The sequence below is a fragment of the Neopelma chrysocephalum genome, unplaced genomic scaffold (assembly GCF_003984885.1).
Source record: "Neopelma chrysocephalum unplaced genomic scaffold, ASM398488v2 Primary Assembly neopelma1_143, whole genome shotgun sequence".
In the NCBI taxonomy this organism is placed as follows: domain Eukaryota; kingdom Metazoa; phylum Chordata; class Aves; order Passeriformes; family Pipridae; genus Neopelma; species Neopelma chrysocephalum.
The window spans coordinates 6,860,235-6,884,518 of NW_020897805.1; the positions used below are offsets into that span (position 1 = coordinate 6,860,235).

General features: G+C 36.6%; 1 protein-coding gene across 5 annotated transcripts in view; it reads left to right on the forward strand.

Annotated features, from left to right (window-relative positions):
• The window catches only part of SH2D4B (SH2 domain containing 4B), a 68,140-nt gene that overhangs the window by 33,226 nt on the left and 10,630 nt on the right, over positions 1-24,284 (forward strand). For all 5 annotated transcript variants that reach the window (XM_027700269.1, XM_027700270.1, XM_027700271.1 and 2 more), the window contains 2 exons: positions 2,128-2,338; positions 5,191-5,318. In XM_027700269.1, the coding sequence (XP_027556070.1) occupies positions 2,128-2,338; positions 5,191-5,318 (339 nt within the window). The remainder of the gene's footprint in view (positions 1-2,127; positions 2,339-5,190; positions 5,319-24,284) is intronic.

Below are 24,284 nucleotides of genomic sequence, written 5' to 3' on the forward strand. Positions count from 1 at the left end.
ATCCTGACATATACACAGACACATAGACACATATACACATGTATGGGTATGCTGATAAATGCAAATACATACATTCAAAAGGTTTTCTGGAAGTTGAAATGTTGATATTTAACAGTTGCAAACTATGCTACCTCTCCCTATAGTTTTGTGATAAGAAGCTCTACAGTTTGGGAAAATGTAGCGTGGTCACCAGCTTCTGATGGTACAGATTTATTAACGAGCAAAAACTGAGCAGGAATGTCTGTTGAAAGGAGTGTTTATTGCTGAGGAAAGTGGGGCATGAAGGTAGCTTGCTTTTTTCATTGCCAGGCAGCCTGTACATGAGTAGAAAAGAATCCCAGAAATCTCCAGGCAGTCTGCCCTCAATCTGTATATTGTGGTTGTGGCAGTGACCGGTTTCTAAATGCCTTGCCAAGTTGCATTGCACTCATCTTCCTTGCAGTCTCTCCTTGCGCTGCAAACACAAAGTTCATGTTTAAAGTGGCCATTACTGAGTGGCTTTACAAAGGATAAATCAAAGAAATGTTGTAACTAATATACTTGAGCCATTGAAGTAGCATATTTAAGTGACATTATCTACCCTTAAAAATAATGACCTGTGAGATAAATAGTGAAGTCTGTTACTCGTGTTTTCTGTACTATACATTTGTTTGTTACTTTGTTTATCTAAAAGGGTATGTAACTGAAATCCTGCCAGTTACATACGTATGAAGCATCTATGACTCATTTACTATGCTATCTTGATAAGCTTTCAGTCCTGTATATCTTTCTGCTTATGATATTATATAAATCTAAGCTTAAAGGTCCTTTCTCTTTCCCTCATTTGCCCACAATGTTTTATTTAATTTCATTTGACTTTGAGTGCTTTCATTGCTTGATTCCATTAAATCTTCTCATAATTTGGTCAAATCAATTTGTAACTCAGGGATCCAAACAGCCTAATGAAATGCAACTGTATGGTGTTATATCATGCATTCCTAGTCACAGGTACAGTCATGGTGGAGTAAGAAATAGTGTGTGCACTTTATGAACTGGATATGATCTAAGCCAGGATAGCCATGGCAGGATTGCTAATTGCTACTGGAGGCAATAGCTAGCTTCTTTAATATTTACTTCACTAGATGTTAGGGGTTTGTTTTGCACTGGAAAAAATTTCCTGCCTGCAGTTATTTGTGACTCAAAAAATCATCCAAATGGGGCTTGAGGCACCAGAAAAGTGCTGATACATGATGAATATCTGCAGTACAATTCTTGGTGCATTTAAATTATACCATTTCAAAGACAGGATTGTTAGTACATTAGTTTTAGAATGAAGAAATTTTAGTAAAAGATGCCTGACCTGCAGTGGCCAGAGCAACAGACTCATTTCAGGTTACAGAAATGGGTAACTCCCTGGTCAATGCCATTGTTAAGTGTGTAATAAATCTTCCAATAGACATTCTGGTTCTTTATATACAATTTTAGAGACTCAAGTGTGAGACAACCCTGTCCATAGCATCAACATGCCCTTTCCAATGGTTACTAATTTATCCATTGTTACTGAAACCATTTATAGACTAAAATTTTCAAGTTGGAACTTCTGTGACTACAAGTACTGTGACAAAGATAGCATATGCTTTTCAGAAGGAAAACAACACTGACAAAAAATGCAAACTACATTAGTTTTAATAATTGTGCATTTTGGGAGTAGCTCCTTCAATTCTAGTTATGTTCATAGAGGCAAAGAATTCTGTTAAACACAAACTTAACTTTAAGCAGCAATTAAAATCCTTTCTTGAAACATAGAACTTGATGCACTGCCAATGGAAAAGATGTCCTGAAGCAGAATTTCTCTTATTACAGCCAAAGCAAGGTCAGATGTAATCACAGTATGTTAGAGGCTCAGTTATTGCCAGTAGTGATCAAATCATTGATATCTTGAGTCTGGCAGGCTTCTTCTAGTGGTAGAGCTGTATTTGAAGCATGAGAAATGTCATCCAGCCTTTGGTAATGCATTGTAATTTATACATCCTTAAAATGAGGTCACGTAGGAATAAAGGTAGTAAGTTGTTCTGTAAGGAAAGGAGTAAATGGCTGTTTGTATTTCTAAAGTCTCTCCTCCCCAACCTTCCCGTTCATTCCCCCCAGTGCGCCGCTCCAAGGCCGCAGACGAGGAGAGAAGCCACAAAGCGCGCAGGGCGCGGGATGAATATCGACGGCAATCCCTGCGCGCCATCCAGAAGGGAAGAGTGGCTGGCCTGAGTAACTTGTTCCAGGGGACAAACCTCAACAACGACCAGGAGATAAAACTGAACAACAATAGTGCAAGTCCTTTGCTGTCTCTCTCTGCAGCGTCCAGGTTGGTTTGTACAGGAGTGACTTTGAAGCAGTTTTCTGTTGAATGGCTCCCTCTCCAGTTCCCACCATCTCAACAAGCTGTTTTTCAGTCGCTGGGAATTCTCAGTCTTGCTGTTTCACTATGACCAGAAAAAGAATGTTTAAAGAAAAACAAAACCAGGTTTAATGTAAACTAAATGCCATTTGTTTTTCAGACAGATTTCTTAGAATTCACACAGAGAGAGTTGAGGCCTTGAAACGTCAGTATTAGATCAGTATGTGAGGTTGTGGCACAGAGAAATCAAATGGACAAATTTTTAGGCAAGTCTTAAGCCTCAAACCTAAAATTGCCTGCTGCTTAATAGCTCTGTTTTACAGAGAGCTGTCCAAAGTTTCAGGAGGTTTTAGGTTTTTGGGGCTTTTTTTCTGGCCAAATCCAGTGTCTTTGTTATTTATTAATCTTTCATATGACTATTTAGGGAGTACCAGAAATTGCAGAAGAGGAAAAGAATCCAAACTGGCAGATGACTGCTAGGAAGCTGACTAATCACTCTACTCTTTTACTGATTATTGCTTATACCGTTAATTTGGCTTTGTGCGGTGATAAAGGCAATGTGAGCACTGACAGGATGGTAACATTAAATTCTAAAAAAACAGCAGATATCCAAGCTCAGAAAGGAGAGAGTCCTATTACATTCTTTTTCCTTCCCAGTCAGTGTATCACCACAGATATTCCATTGTTTGGAAATGTGTTCTGCTTTGATAAGTTCTTTGCTCTACCGTATTGAGACATAGAAACTCTCCCATAACAGCAACCAAAACTCCCAGTTTCAGGAGGAATCAGAATTTCACTCTGCAAGAGCAGGATCTTTGAAGTTACCATCAAATCAGTTTGTCAAAGGAAGTCTCTCATTATTTTCCCAAACTGCTCAAGCTCTCCTTCAAACTGAAGTAGTAAAAACACCAGTAAAAGTGGCAAAATTTGAGAAAAGACAGTCCATAACTTTGACCTGAAGTTCTGAGCTCTACCATGACGTTATTTACTATAGAATTTGGTGGTGCTAGATATGACCATTTTCAAAAAGGACCTGAAAAAAAAGCTGAAAAATGTTCTGATCATTATCCAGCTCACATTCAATATTATTTATCTGTTTCTAAGCTATGTTTATACTGTGAAAATGAGGTGATAATTATTTTTTCTTATCTCTTAAGACTTCTCATTGTCTGGCCATGACTTGATTGTGAAGGTGTCAAGAAACATAAAAGTTGCTTTTAACAAATGCTTCAATAATGAATATATATAAATATGTATAATTCAACTTCTCACAGTTTACACTGGTATGGAAAGACAGGAGCAGATGTGAATCTAAGATTTTACTTTGCCAGTGACCTGCGAGGTCAAGGAGGAGATGCACACTAAGTTGTTATTTACCATAGCTATGAGACAGGGTTTTTTTTCCTCAAGAGAATGTAGGTTCAGTGTTACATCTCTAAGTTTTTCAACATAAAGTGTTGCTCCTGTAGTTTTTTGCCTTACCTTGCCATTTCTTTTAAAAGCCACATGAAAATAGTATTCTTTTATTTTTACTTGAGGTCTCTCTCTCTTATTTCTGTATAGCTATATAGAAAACCGTTTGATTTTTTTTTTCCTACTGTCTTTTTTACTTTGCTGAGTATTCTCCTCCTGATGAAACTCTTTGGCCTGCCTGTTCACTTTTATCCTTTTGCCTACTATGGGGTTTTTATTTTTACTTCTGTGGTTGTAGTTCTTTCTTCCTGCCCCTGTTGAACACGCTTGAGCACAGAAGCTGTACAGAAACCGACACAGTAATTTTGAGATTTAGCCTAGGGTAGGAAAAATTATGGATGTAACAAGCTGTTCAAAATTTAACTGAATTAGAGAGAAATGAGTTAAGGAACAAGAATGGACTGTAGAGCCCTGTAATTCAAGGGTTTTTTTGTTTCTTTATATAATGTATTGAAAAATGAGATATAAGAAACATGTGTTGTTTGTTTTTTGCTTTCAATGTGTGTCTATAACTGAATTCTCACTTTTCCCCCTCACTTATGGTTGTATCTTCAAATTTTACAATGAATATTGGTCAGATCTGCTCACATGCATTCATGTAATTCAGCAATAACTATTACTATTACAAATAACTATTACAAATAACTATTATTTGTCACTTGATATCAACAGAACCAAACACTAATTAAGTAGCAGCAAGATAAACTGAAAGGAGGACTCAGCTGCATATCACCACACTTGAATTTGTTATAGTATACCTTACACCTTATTTATGGTAGTTGGATGGATCTTCCAGATATTTTACTTGATTTCCCTCCTACTATCTTAAATGCACAGAAAGTGTAATGCATAGAAAGAGTAAGGGAGGCTTTCAAGTAGAGAATGCAAAGGGAATATAAGGGTTTAAACAAAAGATTCCCTCTCTTGTCCTTAGCGATATGGAGACACAATGTATTATAGGAGTATACTCTAAGTTAAAAAATAAAATTTGCACGTCAGTGTTTATCTTGGAATAAAAATGAGGTAGAAAAGGAAAACTGACTGAAATGTCCACTGCATCTTTTGTGATAAATTGGTTTTCAGTTTAAGTTAAGTTTAAGTGCTTAAAAAAGTGTCTAAGCTTCCACTGCAAATGTAAAAACTACAATATTGTTGTTTCCGTAGAAGCCCAAAATACTTTTAATAGATTTCAAAAAGGTTAAAGTTGTTCAGTGAGTTATACTGAACAGAAGTTGCACTGGCCATTTTGAAGCCATATGTTTTGTAAGTATGTAGAAAAAAAAAAGGTTAAAATTTGTATTATCTCTTGTTTTCATGCACTGCTAGTTCTCTGTCTTTCAATGCAGTAACATCTGGGAGCGTCCGTCCCGACCCTTCTCCCGCGATGTCATCATCCGTTGGTTCAAAGAAGAGCAGATCCCTCGCCGTGCTGGATTTGAGAGGAACACCAACAGGATTGCTCAGTGGTTTCACGGTAATACACTCATTCTTTATTTCTTGTATAACAGAGCCGTGAGCATATGCTCCAGAAAGAAACGTTTCCAGCTTTCATCCCAAAAAAGAAAGTCTACTGACATTGTGAAACTGAGTGCCTGTTAAAACAAGATTTTTGCATCTTTCCTATTAATAGCACATGATTTTCCTGTTTTATTTTTTCTGATTAAGCAGACAAATTTGGGACTGATATCACCAGAGTTTTTTTGAGAAATATTTTGGCCAAAATATACTTGCTGTAAAATAGCAAGCCAAGCAGGAATAGTGAGACTGAGATAGGGTGAGAAGGACTCCAAAATAAACTGGCAAATAGTGTAGTGATACAGCACGTGGATGACTGACATTCAAGTTTTTAACTTACCTGATTTGCAAGAAGGACTTGAACTCATGTATATTTAATCCCTTGTACTTTGTAAACTTGGGCAGCACTTTTTATTTCTTGCTTCCATTTGTAACAAAAATTATTGAATTTATTTTCTCAAAAATAATTGAGAGTGTATGATTTTAGACAGTTTCATGAAATGGGAAAAAAACCTCCTGTGCAGATCCATAATTTGCTGAGTCTGAGTTCCTATCTCTGAGTCTTTTGCTCTGTATAGAATTTGCCATCCAGCTAAATCTTTTATATCAAATTTATAGGTAAGAGATTTTATTTTCATAAGTATTAGCAATGATCTTTATACTCATTATTCTTAGATATCAAAAAAAAATTCTGGCTTAATTGAGAAACTAGAACAACTTTAGAGTTAAATCTCAATTTATTTTTTTTTTATTGCTGCTTTTGGTCTGATATAACTTTGTTTGAAGCACTAAACTGATCCTGATCTGATTCATGATTCTCTAAACCTAAGATGAAGATGTGTGGGCGTCCTAAACTGAACCAAACAAGGAAGATTTCTAAACAAGTTTAGTGTTTTGTATATTTCAGATTGATTTTTATGATACACAAATCCTTCTGTGTTAAAAGACATCAACAAGCTGCTATTTTCATTGGTTTAATTAGTCAAAGACACTGGAGTCCGTCATGTATAGCTTGTAAATGTTACATACTTCCATTGCTTATGAACAATGATGCAGACACAGTTGTTTGTTTTCTCACAGAAGACATTTGGTGTGGTTGCTTTCTGAGAGACAAACTGATTAAAATTTCATTTGTGGACTTTTTTCAAAAGTACTTTCAAACATGATCTTTCTGTGTGGTCCAATGGTAAATGTTTTCCCTGCATGTGGGAAGTTGACATCCATATAAATTCCCGTGAGTAGTTATGGACATAATTCATGCCTTAAGAAGGTATCTGGGTTTGAGCTAATGTGTGTGCAGTCTTCCTATTAATTTCAGTGGCTTCTGGATTAGTCTGTTAATCACTGCCAGAACTGAGGTGTTCGTGATTATTCTTTAGTTTCTCAGACTATGCTGTTCATGTCTTAAGAAGCTGTGACTATGCAATGACACTTCTAAAAGTGAGCAAAGTACCTTGTTTCTCCTTCTCCCACTCAAGGAGCCTGACAGAGCACTGGTGCACTGGTGCACTCTCAGCCTAAAGCTCAGTGAGTTTATTTGCAGGGATCCACGAGTGCTGCTTTGCTACCTGTTTTGGCTTCTGTAGCTCTGGTCAGGTTCATTGTAACCTCAGTGAACAATGCAGCTGCCTTCTAACTCTTGTGCAGTGGTGGAATCCAAACATCAGGTTCTTACAGTGGTCCATGTTTGTTAGTGCTATGTGGTGTCTGTTACATTTTGTAATATAGACAAACTTTGAAGGAAAACAAACAAAAGCGTTGGAGCAAAATATTAGGAAGTATGAACATATGAACTTTTTTTCCAGAAAAAAACCAAATTCTTTTCATTGAATTGGCCTCCAATTTGAGGGCAGGTGGAGGTAGGGAGAAGAAGGCAACCAAAACCCTTTTGATCCCAACAAAAATCGTTTTTCTATTCTTTGTTTACTTCTTATTAGAATTAAGATTTTGATTTCTATTGTATAGACCTATTTGGGATCTTCTGTGTGTTGTTATTTTGTATTATATTTAGGGACATTATATATGATTTTTTATTTTTTTGTGTGTGTTAAAAAATACAGTGGAATGTATCTGACTTGTGTAAGATATTGGCCATACAAATGAAAGCCATTCTGCAAAACTAAGAATTATGACTGACAACTTGAGCCACTGGGGCAATAACATAATCATCATTTGGATAGATGGATGTTTCTGTGGGAAGAACTGCTGCCTAATATTCAGTGTTGTCTAGTGTTGTGCTGACAGGTTCTTAAAACCTCAAGCATTTCTCAAAAAAAGTATAATCAGGTTCATGAACAATTTCTGTATTTTCTTACATCCCAATTTTGAACAATAAGATGAGAGCTTAATATTCTGCCTCACATTAAGGGCTTTTTAAGTGCAATGCACTAAGAGAGCTATTACACAATACCGAAAAACTAGATATTAGTTTCTTACAGTATTACATGTTTTTTGCGGGGTCAATAGACCTTGGCTTACCTGCTTTGACTGTCAGGTTGTTCAGATTTTTAGCTAAATTTAAGCATTAGCCAATTCACTGTCTTCAAATTGTACTATGGGTATATAATATTTTCTAGTTACACAGAGATTAAAGCCTTGAGACAGAATGTGTTCAGCTAAAATAATGAAGTCCAAGTAGTAATGCAAAAATGTCTTTATCCTTATATATTTGTCATATTTTCCACTTCCAGTGATCAAACTGACCCGGATTCCATTTTAAAATGTACATTGTCTGGGGCATTTTCATGGTATGTGAAATAGGGTAGCATATGGCATGCTTAATGTACCTGAAGTTTTCCTTTTGCCTTCATTTGAAGAATCACTACAGAATGTTTCATTTGAAGCAGTATGGTAAAACCTGTAGTAAAGTCTTTAAAATCGAAGCATTGCCTTCTTTATTCACAAAAAATTACTCATTAAATGAATATTAGCTTCAACTTCATCCATCTCTGTTTGTCTCTTGAAATTATCATCAGGTATCTGAACTCCAGCAGATGTTTTTAGCTCATTTTGAATAGGCTTTAATGTTTTCTTGGTTAAAAAAAATGGACATGTCAAAGATACAAACTGTAATGTACAGCTGAATTATGGATGTAAATTAATTTTTCTACTATGTTTGAATAGTAGATCCCTGCCAAAATCCACATCATTTACCTCTTCATTTTAGAATGACTTTTTAAAAGTTTTTAAAGAAAAAATATTTAAATTATCTATTTTAAATGATTTTTATAGCTTAAAACCATGTTTAATCCTGTAATAAATCATAAAATTTTATAATCTGGTTTGGGAAGTAATGAACCTTTTTTTAAGGGAGCTTATGCTCACTTTGTGGCAACAGTACAATGATGCTGAGTACTCAAACTGCTAAAACAAAGAAGAACCAGAGCAAACAATTAAGGTGTCACTGAAACTTTCTTGGGATATAAGGTAATTGGTGTCTATATCTTTTGTACAAAACAGCTGTTTCTTTTGTACTGTTTAATAGTTGCCTTAAGTTTGAGTGAAAAGAATTATGCCTTCGATTTTTTGACTATGAGAACTTAGAAATTGGTCTAAATTTAATTAAAGGTAAATTCTGCTCAGTTTGATAACCAGGAAGTTAATAATTTTACTCTGTTTTCTTATCTGCTAATTGATGAGTATGGGCAGATGTATCAAACAGCTTAATGTTATATCAAGTTGTAGAAGTGTTTTAGTTAATCTGAATTCAGAGCATTCTGTGCCAAGATCTCAGTTTGTGATATGCTTTGAAAGTCAGAAAGTAAATTGGTGCTTAGGATGGCAGGTTTGTCTCTCAAAAGGGCTGAAAAGGGAGAAATGCTCATTTTTGGTCAAGTTTAACTTTGAACTGGAATTTTTTTTTCAAACCTCTGTGTGACCCATGCCAAGTAAAGGGAAAGTTACCAGCCTTCTCTAGAGGTTGAAGAGTTTTGCCAAACTTTACCACAGACATTAGCAAATTGCAGTTTTCAGTTTGCTGAGGCATAAGACACTGGGAATAGAATTCCATGTGGCAACAAAACTAGAGGCCCCTTCCTCTCATAACTATTTAACAAAAGGCCGCTGATGGCTGAAATGTTTGTCCTTTCATTTGTCCTTTAACCTTTCTCTTGTGTTTGAAATCTGCTTCATCACTTTTTTCCCATTCCAACTAGTTTGTCAGCTGTTACTTCAGATAATTTTGATATTTTCAGCTTCAGATGTTAGGCTTTTCACTCTCACATATTTTGTTCTGCATTTAGTTATTTCCCACTCCCAGCATAGCAGTGTTGCTCTTTGCAAAGGGTGCTGATCTCGAAATATTCCCCAGCTTTAGTTGAGACCAATATTTTATGACTGTTGATGTTATTTATCTGCAGTATAACAGGGATCTCTCAGATATGTAGTGAGTATAATACAGAATTTTTTCACTGCCTGTCTGTGGGGTGGCTGTGTGCATATTTGCTAAGCATCTGCTGTAGCACTATCGGATCTCCACTTGCCTTTGGGTTGAAAGGAAAGTTCAGAGGCTGATATCACAGATCTGGAAACATGAGGTAGTTGCCCTAAAGGTTGTACCTGTACAGTGTAATTGCAGTAGCATGGATCCTATTGTGGAGAACTATTTTATCATGGAAAGTCAGACTGATGGTGCAGTTACTGGCTAAGGGGGTGTTGAGCTGTGAAGAAGCCGATCAGAGCAGGTTGAAGGATGGACTGAAAAATGCCAAGAGAAGCAGAAGCTGAGTTATCTCTGAGGTCAGGGGAGCCAGGGAAGACAGTTTTCAGTTTAACAGGAACATGTTGCAGATATTTACAGATTAAGGTTTAATTTCAGATAGGTAATTTTGATTTCAAGAAGAAACCTGTTTTTAAGAGGAAAATCTAGCACACCTAAATTATGATAATGCTTCTGCAAATCAGGTGCTCTCAGTAAAGAAGTCAAGGCTTAATATTTCTGAAAGTCTACTGATTATGAGTCCTTAACAGTGGTGGCAGCACTAGGCATATTCAGATAGCTGAACTGTGGGAAATGCATCTTATAAAATACAACTTTATTGTAATATTTTCCAAGGGACATGGAAATGGCAATGGTTTGGTTTGAAAAACATGTAACAGTGAATAAAGTTTGCTGCTTTGAGCATAAAAGCATGATTTTTCTTCTGCTCTTGAACCTTCCAGTTCTTCAATGAATGCTTGTTAGGAAGATGAAAAGCAAGTGTTGTAAATCCAGCAGAAGTACAACCTTCTTGATATTAATGATCTATTTTCTAACTCCTTGCTTTATCATTATCTAACTTTTACTTCTCTTTGAGAAAGTGCACAGACAGAGTCTCTGTTTAAGTGCCCCAGGGGTCTGGGATTTTTTCATTACTAGAATTGTTGTTGAAGGGGTGTTTTGTCAGAAAAAAAAGATACAAAATCTTGTTAAAAATCTGAATTCATTGACAGCTTTTCCACTGTCTTCTACAGGACTTGAAGGATGCATGAAAAAATAGGTATGTGCAAAACTTGCTATTTAAAACATTCTATGTCTGGGAAACCTCTGGAATGGAATCTGAGAATTCCTGACTCAAATGATAGAAGCAGCTAAAATAAAAATTGTGAATGACAATGTACCTGCTATCTTGCACACATTTGCGGGACAGCTTCAGGTCTCTAATTTATACCAGTAAATGAAGAAGGGGAAGTGTGAGATAAAGAGTTAGACAATATCAAAATTTATTTTGAATCATTGCCTGGGAAAGAATTAAAAAAAAAGGAAGACTTTCAAGACAGTAGATTTCAAAGAGGTTATGTCTTACTCTCTACATCAAAAAAGTAGATTTCTCTGTTCTGTACCAGTCTGTTGTCAAAGAGAGAGGGCAGACACAGCTGGGATCAACATTTTGAATATCTGTAAACATTGAGGCTTGTGACTGCTGCAGGGATACACCCAGGTCAACAGGGGCTGCTGGTTATTGCTGCTCAGTTGACTTTGTGTAAAACAAGTAATGCCATCGTCATTTAGTATCAATCATCATCACTAATCTCGCCATTTCTAGTCTGTGAGGTTTTCTCAAAAAACTTTGTTAGGAATGAACGTTACCTTTGAGGGGAATCTTGGCAGGAAGAACAGTTAGGGGGCAAGTTTGGATGCCAGATTACACTCTCATCACACAACCCTACATGAGAAAATGGGTCGAGGTGTTTCCATTAGACCTGAGTGGGAAGGCATGTGCTGCTGTCACCTCTAGTGTCCCCATTCTGTGGTTAAACAGGGCACATTAGTTTCCAGAGCTGCTTAGTCCCGTGCTTTTCATCGCTGAAAAGCAGGCACAGAATGATTCAGGCACGGAATGATGATATTCATATCACAATGGTGACGTGGGATGAATGAGAGTCCTCTGCTGTATTAGATAAAGGAGTTGCTAAACACTCAGTGAGGCTGGAAAGTCTGTTTTGCATTTGAAAGACTGAGGGACAGGCTCACTCCAGTTTGGTACCACCACTTTTAAATAGTAACAATACTATTTTTGTGTTACTATTTTGTAATTTTATTTTACTTTGAAATAATGATGAAGCAGTAATTTTTATAACCTACACATAGAGATTTTATTGGGGCACAATACATGAACCAGTTTGTTCTTGCAGCTTCATATATATTCTCTCTATGGGTGGATTTAAACATAGCTATTAGAGCCAGTATTATTGTCAGGATTATCTGTTTACTTGCTGTGAGATGGAACACCATTTTTTTGTATTTCCTGAACATATTCTTATCAAACATCTCCTATATGTTCTGTTAGTATTTTTCAAAGATAAGACAGTATTTGGAGTTAAGTGTTGAGGTTCTGTGGTGGATTCTGGTGCTTGATTATGGATGTCTGACTTAAGTCAGACCCAGAACATGACAAAACCCAAATGCTTCCTCAGCTTTAATTCAGTTCTGAGCTTCTTCCTTAAGAAGTGAGAGGTATTTTGCTGTTTTCTGAGAAAAAAGATGATCCTTTACATACTAAGTGATTCCACTTGGGTCATAATGATTGTTTCAGTTTGTCAGTTCTTTTGAAGGCTTTGGAATTGTTTTTCTCATGCCATTAGAGTTCCAAAGTGTCTACACAGACAGGTTATTAGCAAACAAAATAAATGTTTTAGACTCATGGCTCCCCTTGGAAGCGAGCAAAGTATCAAAGTGAGGTAATGTGAGCTGTACCATGCTGCAAGGAGAAAGGAAGCACAAAAGAACAGCAGGGAAATTGTAGAATGAGGCAATTGAATAATTAATGTAAATAGGCTAATTGCTAATGTGAAATGAGCTTTCTTATTCTTTTACAATACATCGTCCTTCTTGCCTGCTTTTTAACTGGAAGCTATATTCTAAAGATTAGGCATGTTCTAAAGATAGAAGGCAGCAATTTCTTGGAGCAGATTTTGTAGACACTAAAAATCAGAGATAATAAAAACATGTGACCATAAAGGGGAAACAGTTTTGATGTGTTAACAGTTTCATGGTCACAAACAAGTCAGGTGCAGAGCCCATACAGTACAGTGCTAGTTAAAAATAAAGTTAAAAAAGTGTCCTGTCAAGTTTATGTCCGACAATTCTTTGCATTTGTGAAGAATATTCAGCAGGTTTTTCATAGAGTTTACTCCCAGGCGAATTTACTAATGTCTTAATGAACAAATATAGAAAGTCCTGAAGATGTCTTGCCCTCTTTATTTAAAGTACTTTTAAGATTTTATTCTCCATCTGCTTCTACTACAGCATGCCACTGTGAGCAATTATAATTTTTGTTTAGTAGATTACTGTATTTACCTGTGATTTTACATTACAGTTCTAGCTCTCTTTTGAACTGGACCGTATGTGAGTTCATTTTTCTATTACTGCAGCTGCTTCAGGCTTTCTTTATCACATTGCATAAAACAAAAAAAGGAAGTGTTTCTGAACAGAAAGATAATGCTCTTAGTGTTTGGAAATAAAGACATTTATAAAACCCATGTGATATAAGAGCATGAGTTATTTGGAAGAAATCATATCTAAAGACATAAAGCTGATGCTTTTGCACAAAATAAGGAGTGTTACATACAAGTAAAAAGCTCTGACATCTACAAAGGTTGTTTATGGTAAGATTGGAAGAAATTATGATGACTGTTTATGGTGACCAAAGCGAACACAGGCGGCCTTGTACGTCTGTCCAGCAGCCTGAATTAGAGCTGTGGTGCCCTGTTACATCTATTGCAGCCTGGTCCTTACCTGCAGGATCATGCTTTGTCCTGTCAGTGGCAGCTGTGTATGTGTTAGTTGGTTAGTTTATTCATGCACAAGGCACACTTAGATGTCAGTCACTGCCAGCATGAGACATTCAGCTCATACTGTGTATCTCTAAATGCTGTATCTCGATGTTTCCTGATCACCCCCTCTGGCATACCACAGGTGTCCTATGTAGAACCTTGTTAGTCTTGGATGAATTGCTGATATCCTGCTTATTGTTAGTCCATATCTAACTGCTTATCAACCATGCCTCCAGCTCTTGTTCCCTTGCCAGCACACTTACAAGAATATGCTTTCTGTTTCACAGGTTTCATTATATATTTTTTCAGCTTATGATAGACTAAGTTATATTTATTATTTTATCTGCAATATTTTCTGTTCAAAGCACAGCAAACAGTTGCAGACCCAAGGTCAGTAAATCTCACTGGTTTCCCAGCAGATGGATGCCTTTCTGGTCCTTATGTCTTGTTACATTGAAACCACAGTCCTATTGATCCAGCCCCAAGGGGAAAGATTACAAGTTATTAGTTTGACAGCTCCTCTGAGGTAATACTAATTTCCTGCTAAGCATAGACAACTCTCTAAAACAGGGTACCAGCAGGTATTGTGTGTAGTCACGCAGGGGTGAAGCAAGAGGCTGTGTGAAATTATGTTGCTGGTATAGCTTGACTCCAGTTCACCCAGTTAGGAGCAGATCATGACACTTCAAGTGGTTTTACCACAGGAGATAAACAGTAGGAGATGATACAAAAACAAAGGGAAGAGGTTTCTGTGACTCTGTAGGCAGCTAACCTATGTATGACTTCACTACGTGATGTTGGCATGGAAGCAGAATGAGGTGGAGTGTGGGAAACAGAAATTTACCCTTCCCCTGTTAAGGGAATGACAGCTCCCTTCCTTCCCTCTTCTGTTTCAGAAAAGTCAGTTCTTTCTTCTTCTCCTGGCCTTTCAGTGAATGAGACTGTCAAATCACAAACTCATGATTCTTTTTAAGAGGTAATAGTCCAAAAGAGCTGTGCAGATTTGCACACTGATTAACATTGGCTCTGACTGCTTCATACCCTACCTCTCTACCCAAGATTAGCATCTATAATATAATAACAATAAGTTCTTAATCCATGACAGGGAAGACTCAGATCTAAATTATATGTAATTCCACAGAACATTCTTCCAGTGCTGTTACCACTGCTTCTCATATTGAACACAGCATGGATCTTACATGAGTGTGTGTGGCTATTGGAAACTCATTCCAGTATGCTTGATAAACAGAATCTTCTGTACTTGAAGTGACCTGCAAACATTTATAGATATTCAATCCAAGCTACAAGAAAATAACAGTTCATTAGTTTTGGGACAGAGCCTCCTCTCCTCTTTTCTCTCTTAACCATGCTACTACTGTTTACAGGGTGGGGAGAGAAACTTTGAGATCTAAGATGGTGGTTGCAACAAATTATTCTGCATAGTAGCTGTCTGTGTCCAGTTCCTCTTATCATATAAACTGGAATAGTTTCATTCACGAAATTTAGCATGAACGAAAGACTCTTAATTCCAGACTCTGAATTCAAAATTAAGTAAAAAATTCTGTTTGCTTCTGTTTGTAACTTTTTCAGAACTTGAGATGAAGTTGGTTCCTCCATTAAAGTAATTTCTGTTACTAAGCAGTGGCTTCAAACACCTAATTCAGATTATCCTGCTGTGAGTTTGAGCCTGGGTGCTAGCTCACTTACCTTAGTTCCACTGCTGTAGGAAATGAGGCAATTTAGTGGCTTTTTTTTAGTGGCTTAACTGAGAACTGTGTCAAACCCCAGAGGATGTCCAGAACTGGATCACTGTCAGAGCTGCACGTGGTTATTATACTGGGCTCATTAGACGTGAAGTTTTTACTATCCCAGTGTTGTTCTCATTTGACTTTCAACAGTGCTTCAGTGTCTGCTTCCCTTTATTGAGTGATTAAAGGTAAGCTTTTCCCCTGAGGAACAGTGCACTAAATCAATATGCAAGAACATTGCAAGAAGCTGGAAAGCACTGTAATTAACGAAGTCAACCTAAAGTTCCCAAATTTAGCCAAATGTGTGAGAAGAAAAATTACTTATCAATATTATCCATAGATTTATTTTTCTTTGATCTAGATAAAGAAGTATAGTTTCTTAAGTATGTACAGAAAATGCTTTGTAGAAATCTATCTGGAATTGCTGTTTTAACCTGAACATGGGAAAATACTTCAGATACACCATGATTTAAATTTGTGTCCCTTTTAGCAATAAAAGTTCTAATGATTACTTGATTAAAAATCATGTAGGAAGATTTCTTATGAGCTCAGTGTTGTCATCTGGAAGCTTTTCACGGATGTAAATAGATTTGAGATTTGACTGCTAGTGTACATAAAAAATCTATGCATTCTTAAACCTTACACAAAGGGAATATATTTAAGGAAAAAACCATTTTCCTTCACCTGTAAGAAAAGCATGAAAAGCAAAGAACACAGTATTATTTTCTGCCTAGTTATCTGCAGTAACACTCAGCTGTAAAATTTGAATTCCAGGGCTCCATGTCAACTGTGACTTTTATTTTTCTCCTGTTGAGAGAGCTCTGCTGACACTGTGACTTACTAGTGCAGTTGTCATTTAAGTTTATGGAAAATTTATCTTGACAGCTTCTTCAACACCCATGAGATTATAGTGTTCTAGGTGAACTGTAAGATATATGTGCTTTTGAAGACCATTATGGGCATGTGTTTGTATACATGTCCTAGTTTTGTACTTTTTGTATTCTATTGATTTAATTATAAAAATGAGAGGGGTTGATCAGATTTTTGATCGTGGACTGTATTTTTGTTAAAAAAAAATAAGAGAAGGTTTTTTTATTGTTTAAAACCAACCTGAGAATGCATTCCATTGTTTTTCTTCTGTATAATTTACAGTTAAGAATGTTACCATTAAAGCCTGCTGGAAAGTTTTCGTATCTTATACCCACAAATTTCTCTGGTGATTGCAGAGCCAGTTGCAGAACTATATAGTTGCCATTATCAGCTGGCATCTACTCAGTATATTCACAATACTCATATGTCAAAGTGGCTGTGAACTGTCGACCCAATTTATGACAATAGTCTATTTTTTTTCTGAAATTAGTAGTTTCATGCTGGGAGCATACAGAAGCCCTCAGCTGTGTCATAAGTTGCAAGGAGACATATCGTGGGAAGAGAGAAGCTGGAGCTCACTGCCTTCTGTGACGATGCCATTCTAGTCCCTCCCCACCCAAATGAGCCTTGGGCTGCTTTTCTGGGCTGATGTAGAAGAGTCTCCAGAGTTCAGAAGTTGGCTCTTGTTGCTGGAGGTTGAACTAGAGGTTTGATGAGTGTTGTTGGATGCAATGAAGAATTGAAATCTAACTTGCATATACTCAGATAAAAAGCAAATTAAAATTAAAATAACACAACTACAAATCAGTATGAATACAAAAAGGCCAGTAGAAAACATTAGCAATTCTAGCAAATTAGCAGCTTGTCAGGGGCTGTAATGTAATATTCTGTTTACTACCATGGAACTCATTTAACTTGTAGACATTTCGGTATCCCTTGACTGGGCAAATGCTCTTACAGTGAGACTACTAAATTAATGAAATTGTATTCCTAATGTATTCCCAGTGTACTGAACATTCCTAATGCTCAAAACATGATCCACCGAGATATTACTTGTCTGTTAACCAGTAAAATTACAAAACCTTTCCCACCCAGCTGTGCATTTTGTGTTAGACTATTCAAGAGCTCTGTTCACAGAAATTTGACATTTGCATAAGACTTACTAAGCATGGATGTGTTTGGAGAGATTTGGGTTTCAGGTCACGTACAAGTGGATTTTGAACATCTACTCATGTCAAAATCTTACCCCTCTGTTTCACAGCAGTAATTGTGAGGCTTGCTTGTTTTAGGTAGAACTGTAAATTAATTGCCTTTATGGAAAGTATTTTAAGTATTCATTCAGAGATGCATCATGTAGAAAATTTGAATTGTATAGAAAATTATTTGGATCCATCTACTAGTCTAAAGCCAGTCCAGTTGCCTTCCTTTTTATAAACACTAACATGATAATTGTTCTTCATGTGCTCTAAAATGTGCTTTTGTCCAGTACATCTCATTTTTTAAGCTTTTTTCTAAATAGCATGAGGGTATATTTCCTGTTTGCCTGAAGCCATAATCTGTATTTTTGATTGTGTTATTATACCCAAATAAAATATGTCAACCCTCTGATAAAGACAGTAAATTCAGTTTCTAAATCCAAATTTGAAGTGTTGGGCTTTATCTTAATTTTTAAAAAAATGGGACAAACTGAAATATGTATTGAAGATATTTTTAAACATTCTTTGTTTTTGTAATGAAGACATTATACTGCTTTAATACCAGACACATTGGCAATCTGTATGGTAACGTTGAGAAAGAAAGAATGCTTGAGAATTTCTTATCTTTTTTAAAATTAATTATTGTGTTTTAACCATTAAGAATGGCATGCTTTTTATAATTTGGCTCACAACTGAATGCACTGTTTTCCCTTGCTGTTTTATTTTGTTTTGGGGTTTTTTGTATGGTTCTTGGAGATCTGATAAAGGCAGGAATACCCATAAAATGTAGTGATATAGATACATCTGCCTTGCTTTTGTTTTTTTATACTCAGTCTCTGCATCATGTTGCCTTCATGATTTCAGAATATTCTTGTTCATTTTGCTGCTTCTCACTTGGCTTGATGATTTTTGCCTGTAGCTTCCTATTTTTTAAGAAATTCATTCTTTTTCTTCATTTAGTAAATCCAGTGACTTTGTTTCATAGCCATTTACAACTATGGCAATAGTGGCACGGGGAACTGTACTAGGACTTAATGTTGCTGTCTTATTCATTCCTTTTCATATAAAATCAGAGCACATTACAATGCTCAGTAATTTATTACTGTTATTATCAGAAAGCTCTTTGGCAGCTGGTTGTTTCACTTCAGTCTATGTGGACAAGGGCCTGATTTCTTAATTTCTCTGTATTTTCGGTACTTATTTACATGATGGAAAAATAGAAGCTGATAAAAATCTGATGAAACATGTTTTTTTCAAAAACCAATCCCTGAGGCTGATGGTAGTTTTAACATTTGCAGTTTTTCATACTTGTCTTCCATTTGCAGAAAGTGTGAAATGGTAACATTTACACATGCTCAGTGAGCAGGTGTGTAGAGTTTTAGGTCCCAAATGCAGCTTGCATGGCAAGTCAGAGAGCTGGCACAAAGTTCTGATTGTAATACCTTCAGTGCTTAAAGTGTCCATGATTAATGATTTTGAATTGCAAATAATTTCGACTTTTATAGATTTATTTATATTCTTTTTTAAAGGAGCCTCTGATTCAAGAAACAATTACCCCCAATTTGACTGACAGTTTCTGTGTGTTTAGAACTGTACCTCCCAACTCTTGTCCAGCAACTTCCCATCAGCCAGGCTCTTTGAAACCCTGTCTCTGCAGGAATGTCATCCCAGCCAAGGCTATTTAGCCGCTGTGCTGTTCTGTGCACTATTCCTGTCTTCGGTCTATGTGTTCCCACTGGAGTGTCACCTGGCAGTGTTGCCTTGGAATAGGTCGTACAAAGCCAGGAAGATTCTACTAAGAGACTCCTTTAAAAGGCTCCTTTTAAAGACTCCTTTTTAACTAATTCTTCCAGTTTGCCTTTTTGCAGAAATCCAGAGTAAACAAAAATCTCACTCTGGGCTTCGTTGTGTTTTGTGCATTGGTTTGGTAGACGCTCAGTCTTACATGCTTGTTCACATCCATGTTGCCCTCAGAAGTATTTAGGAGAAATGGGAACTTAATGATGACTGGAGTTATGAGAACATAAATACATCCCAGGAGGGCTTTTCCTTTCCCCTCCTCTCCTTTCACATATCACCTTTCTCATCTTTTTCCTTGATTTAGCTATAATTTGCAGACTAGAAGACTTTCTCTCTCATTTTCAAATTCAGCAAAATTTGAGAATTTAGATGAGAAGTAACAAGGTGAGTTATAGAAACAAGTGAAGTGCTTGCAAAAGATGCTCACAAGCCAGGATTTCCCATTCTTTGTCTTCTGTTGCTTGCAAGACAGAGACTGAATGAATGCAAACGTATTGTCTGCCTGGAGAAATGATGGTGAATACTGGCCACTAACCTTCTAAAAAAGCTGCCACGCTTTTCAATTTTCACACAAATCACAATGCCAGTGACTATTGTACCAGAACAGATGTGTTTTTCTTTGCTGAACCAGGAGCAGAGCATAAATCAGTTCCTTTGCTCTGTTTTTATTACACCACTGTACAATTTCTATCCCTGTCAGGCTCTCATGAGATATTACTGTTTGCTTTACTGATTAGGCAAATTTTTGTGTTTCAGAAGAAGATACAGCAAGGTCTTAATATCTACTTTGCATGTGTCACATCACACACCCATCACAGAATTTTATTGATAGTCTGGATAGTTTGCTGTATTCTTCATACATAATAGAAATAAAAATTCAATCCCATCTGTATTGTAAGGAGGTAAATGCATCCTATGGGAATAATATTTGTAGTAAAGTTCCCTGTTTGGATCAGTGTACTGATATTTTCTCAAGTTTGGAGACATCCTCATGAATACGCTTATTTTCCGTGCTGTTTGAAGGAAATGCCTAGAATGTTTATATAGGCCTGGAAGTACTTACTGATTTAAAAAAACCCAACCAAACAGAAACAAAATGAAACACCCAACCCCCCTGTTGTTGTTGATCTTCAATTGACTTCACTAGAACATAGAGGCTTCCAACTTTGAAACACAACAGTGTTCCAACAGTGAAAACAATAAAAAATGAAATATTCTTGATCCATAATTTCTGTCAATTTGCTGATCATGCATGGTGAACTGTACACAGATAATTTAGTTTAAGAAACCACTGAAAGTGGAATGGTTAACTGTTCCATTTTTTAACATAAGCTTCTTTTCGGAAGCTATTTAGACAAGAAGAGAAAACTCAGAAAAATTAAAGGATAATAGCAGAGGATTAATGCAGGGATTTCAGGTTAGCAGAACCTATAGCTAAAGAAAAAAAAATGTATGTGAGGTAAAAAGTTAAAGGTACTTTGTGCTACTTTTTTTCTTCTGATATGTGCAATTAATAATGTACAAAAAGAAGAGAGAGATTAAATTGTTTTCCTCCCAGCTAATGCATTCTGTAGGCTGATCTGAAAGGAAGGAAGGAAAGAAACCAACACTAGGCTTTGAGGAGACATTAACAGAAAAATTTACAGCTTTATTATACAGTGGTGTATTCAGACAAGTAATGCCAACGCCTTTCTTTTATGTGCTGCACTGCTTGCTGGTGAATAAGGTGTAAATATTTTGACAGTGTGTATAAAGAGGTTTTACAGTATTTGATAGTTTGGATGTAGAATGAACTTTAAAGGAGACAGTTAGGAGGTATATTTTCTGCAGAGTGCATAGGGAATTAACTGAGCCAGACTGGCAACAATGGATGTAGCACACCTGATTTTCTGTAAACCTGAAGAAAAATAATCATTATAACTGCATTACTCATTTAGATGTGATTTTTGAAGATTCCCAAGGGAGTAAGGCACCCCTTTCTTTCAGAATTTCAGTAGGTTTTTAATTGCTTTAAAGAATCTCATTCTTAGGGAATTAAGAAAGCTTCTGAGATCTGAGTTTTCTTTGTTCTAAGATCTGCAGTACCCTGACAGAACAGACAGCTGAATCCACGTTATAACAAAAAGCAAAACCAACCAACCAAAAAACCCCACAACCCCTCCCTCCACCCCCAAACAAAATGGGGTGTATATATTTTTACCTATGATACTTTTCCTTGATAAATTTCTTTTGTGCATAGAGACTCAAGATAGTCCTATGCACCTTCAAGGAGAGCTTGTTTAGGGCATGATGCATTATCAGTGTGCCTCATCCCTGCCTAAAGGGATCTCTTGCCATCAGAAATACATATTCCTCTGGGCCTTGGTTTTCTACACATGTCTGTGTGTAGCCCAGACCATACTTTCTATGCTGAGCAAGGTTTCCCAATTCTGAGTATGTCACATGTAGCAGGATGGTTCCAAAGGAAAGGAATGGTGAAGAATAGGTAATGGACTCCTGCTCACCTTTCAACAGCACGCATTTATCTCCGTCTTAGGTATGTTTTACTGCATGCATGACTCCTGAGATTGTACAGAAGGTGGTGAATGTGGAGCAAAGAAAGCTTTCACCAAAAGGTCCCTAAGTGTCACTTCACTATATACCTCAGAGGAGGAGGGCCCCATACTGACCCCTGAGTACTCAAGTAGCCCATATGTGATGTAGCCAGTGTATTTCAAATGTGTATTTTACCTGTTGATTTCTAAATGCATCCCAGCTTTGCCTCCCATTGCAGTTCTATGCAGATAGGAAGGTTTTATTTACCCATATTTTAGGTTTTGAATTTTGTGCCCTATTGAACATAGTTTCTCTGTTATCAATATCCATAAATATTAGTAGGACTTAGATTACCATCATACAGCACAGCATGAAATATCTGCATTCCTAATAGCATTACATAGGAATTCGTCAGCCTGGTCTCTTGGACTCTTGTCATGACACTTGTGGCCATGAAAAAATGGTTTTGAAAAAAAAAAAAACCCCACCACCCCCCCCCCCAAAAAAAAAAACAAACCAAAAATCCACCAGTCATTGTGCTGGGTTTTTGTTTGGGTTTTTATTGGATTTTTGTTGTTTTGTTGTTTGTTGGGGTTTTTTTAAGCCTGGCCATTTATTTCAATGCCTAAATGGAAACAGAAATCTTTTGAAGATCTAGTCCCATGTGAGTTTATCATGCCTTAACAGCAGATGGTGAATACCTTCAACAGCTTTGTTTCTATTATCAGACGTCTTTGATTTACTCCCTTGCTTTGCTTTTTTAGGCTGTATTGCTTTTATTCTGAAATAGCAGAGGCAGAGCTATTGTTACCACTCAGCTACAGCTTTTCTCACATGATGCTATTGATCTCTTCTTTCACTCTTTGTTTTGTGGCACTATCCAAAAAAGTATTGTGACTAAAAGGAAGGAGAGGATGAAACCTCTTTAATAGAGTAGTACACTGTAAGATCCTATTGCTGCAAATATTTGTGCATGTATTTAATTGTGCATGCTACTCCTCCTGGAAATACCAGAAAAATGACAAGATGTGACCTAAATATGTATGTTATCCTTTGACTATTTTAGTCACAGCTCATTCCATCACCATAACTGATAACAGCATTCTTTAAATTATATGTCACATTGTTAATCTCAAGGATAACATATTCAGTCTAGACAGCACAGTTTTATAGGTTAATGGTGTCCCACCCAATGAACAACCATAAGTGTGTTCAGTCAGTTTAAGAGTCCACATACAGAATTCCACCTGTGGGAGAGAATTGAAAAAGTCAGCCTGAGGAACTTGCTGTGATGTAGAGACTGCTTCTCCTTGGGAGTATACACTGTAGCTGTGCTCTAGTTCTTGCACTGCAGGGAAGCAATCACTTCATCTTCCCTGCTTTTATGCTTTTGATCTTTCTGAGTGGTTGAAGGAGCCAGATTTTTCACCTTCTCCTAGACCAGAGATGGTTGGTAGTGTCATGCATTCGAGTATTTGTTCCATGTCTTTACTGTCCCGCCTTACTATGGGATCTCAAAAAGGTCAGATTTATTCTAAACCTTAATTCTCCAGCTTCGGATTCCATCTTTCCTTGTGTTTATTCCTCGTGTGTATCTTCATATTCTGTGCGCTCTGAAAACTCTGCCCCCCTCCATTAGGTTCATAGATTAATTCTTAGAAGCTGTTCTTGCTCCTCCTGACTGTGGTTTATGTTAATGCTGGCATGTTAACACAGGCTCTGAGCTCCTCAGAAATCACACTGGCTGCAGCTGGATCAATCCCTTCTGAATTTTTTTACTTTTCTGGTTATTTCTTTCAAAACTGATGTCTTTTATTCAGATTTTGGTCCCAAGTAAGTTTGATTTTCCAACTACATGATTTTTTAAATTATAGTGAAGTAGGCAGAAAAAGCTATGAGGTATTTTCCTTTCCTCAAATCAGAACTTTTTTGTTTTGATTCAAAAGGCCCAAGACGCTAAAATCTGTTCTATACAAAGTTATTTTCAGGCTTTTATAGTGTTCTTTTCTGAAATTTATTTCAGCTTTTTTTTCTTTTTCTTTTTTTTTTCACAGTGAGGTGTAGTCCAACTTTTGACTCTTAAACTAAGTCCTGGAGAGAGAAAGTTGATTTGGAATTTTTTTTGAGATTTGATCTTTTACCACTGGGAAATGATTTATTCCAAATGAGATAGAGTAGTATGTCTGTCTAGCTCAGTTTTTCAGCTCAAAAAAATTGAAGGGATTGACTGATGCTTAGCAAACTGATCCTTCTAACCCTTGTGGATGTTTTATCACTATCTTTCAAATTACTGATTAGATCTGCCTGTATAATTAAGCAAATATAGTCCTTTACCTTATTGAGGAGTTACCTGCTAATTTTTCATAATTCCTTGTATTTACTCATTTATTTTTTGTTTACACTTGCTCTATGTGTAATGTGTCTGTATAACCTTTAGCATGCGAGTCATTCATGCAATGATTGCCAGGAATATTTGGGCTTTGATCTAATCCCCTTGGAAACAAAAGAGATGCTGATATTGAC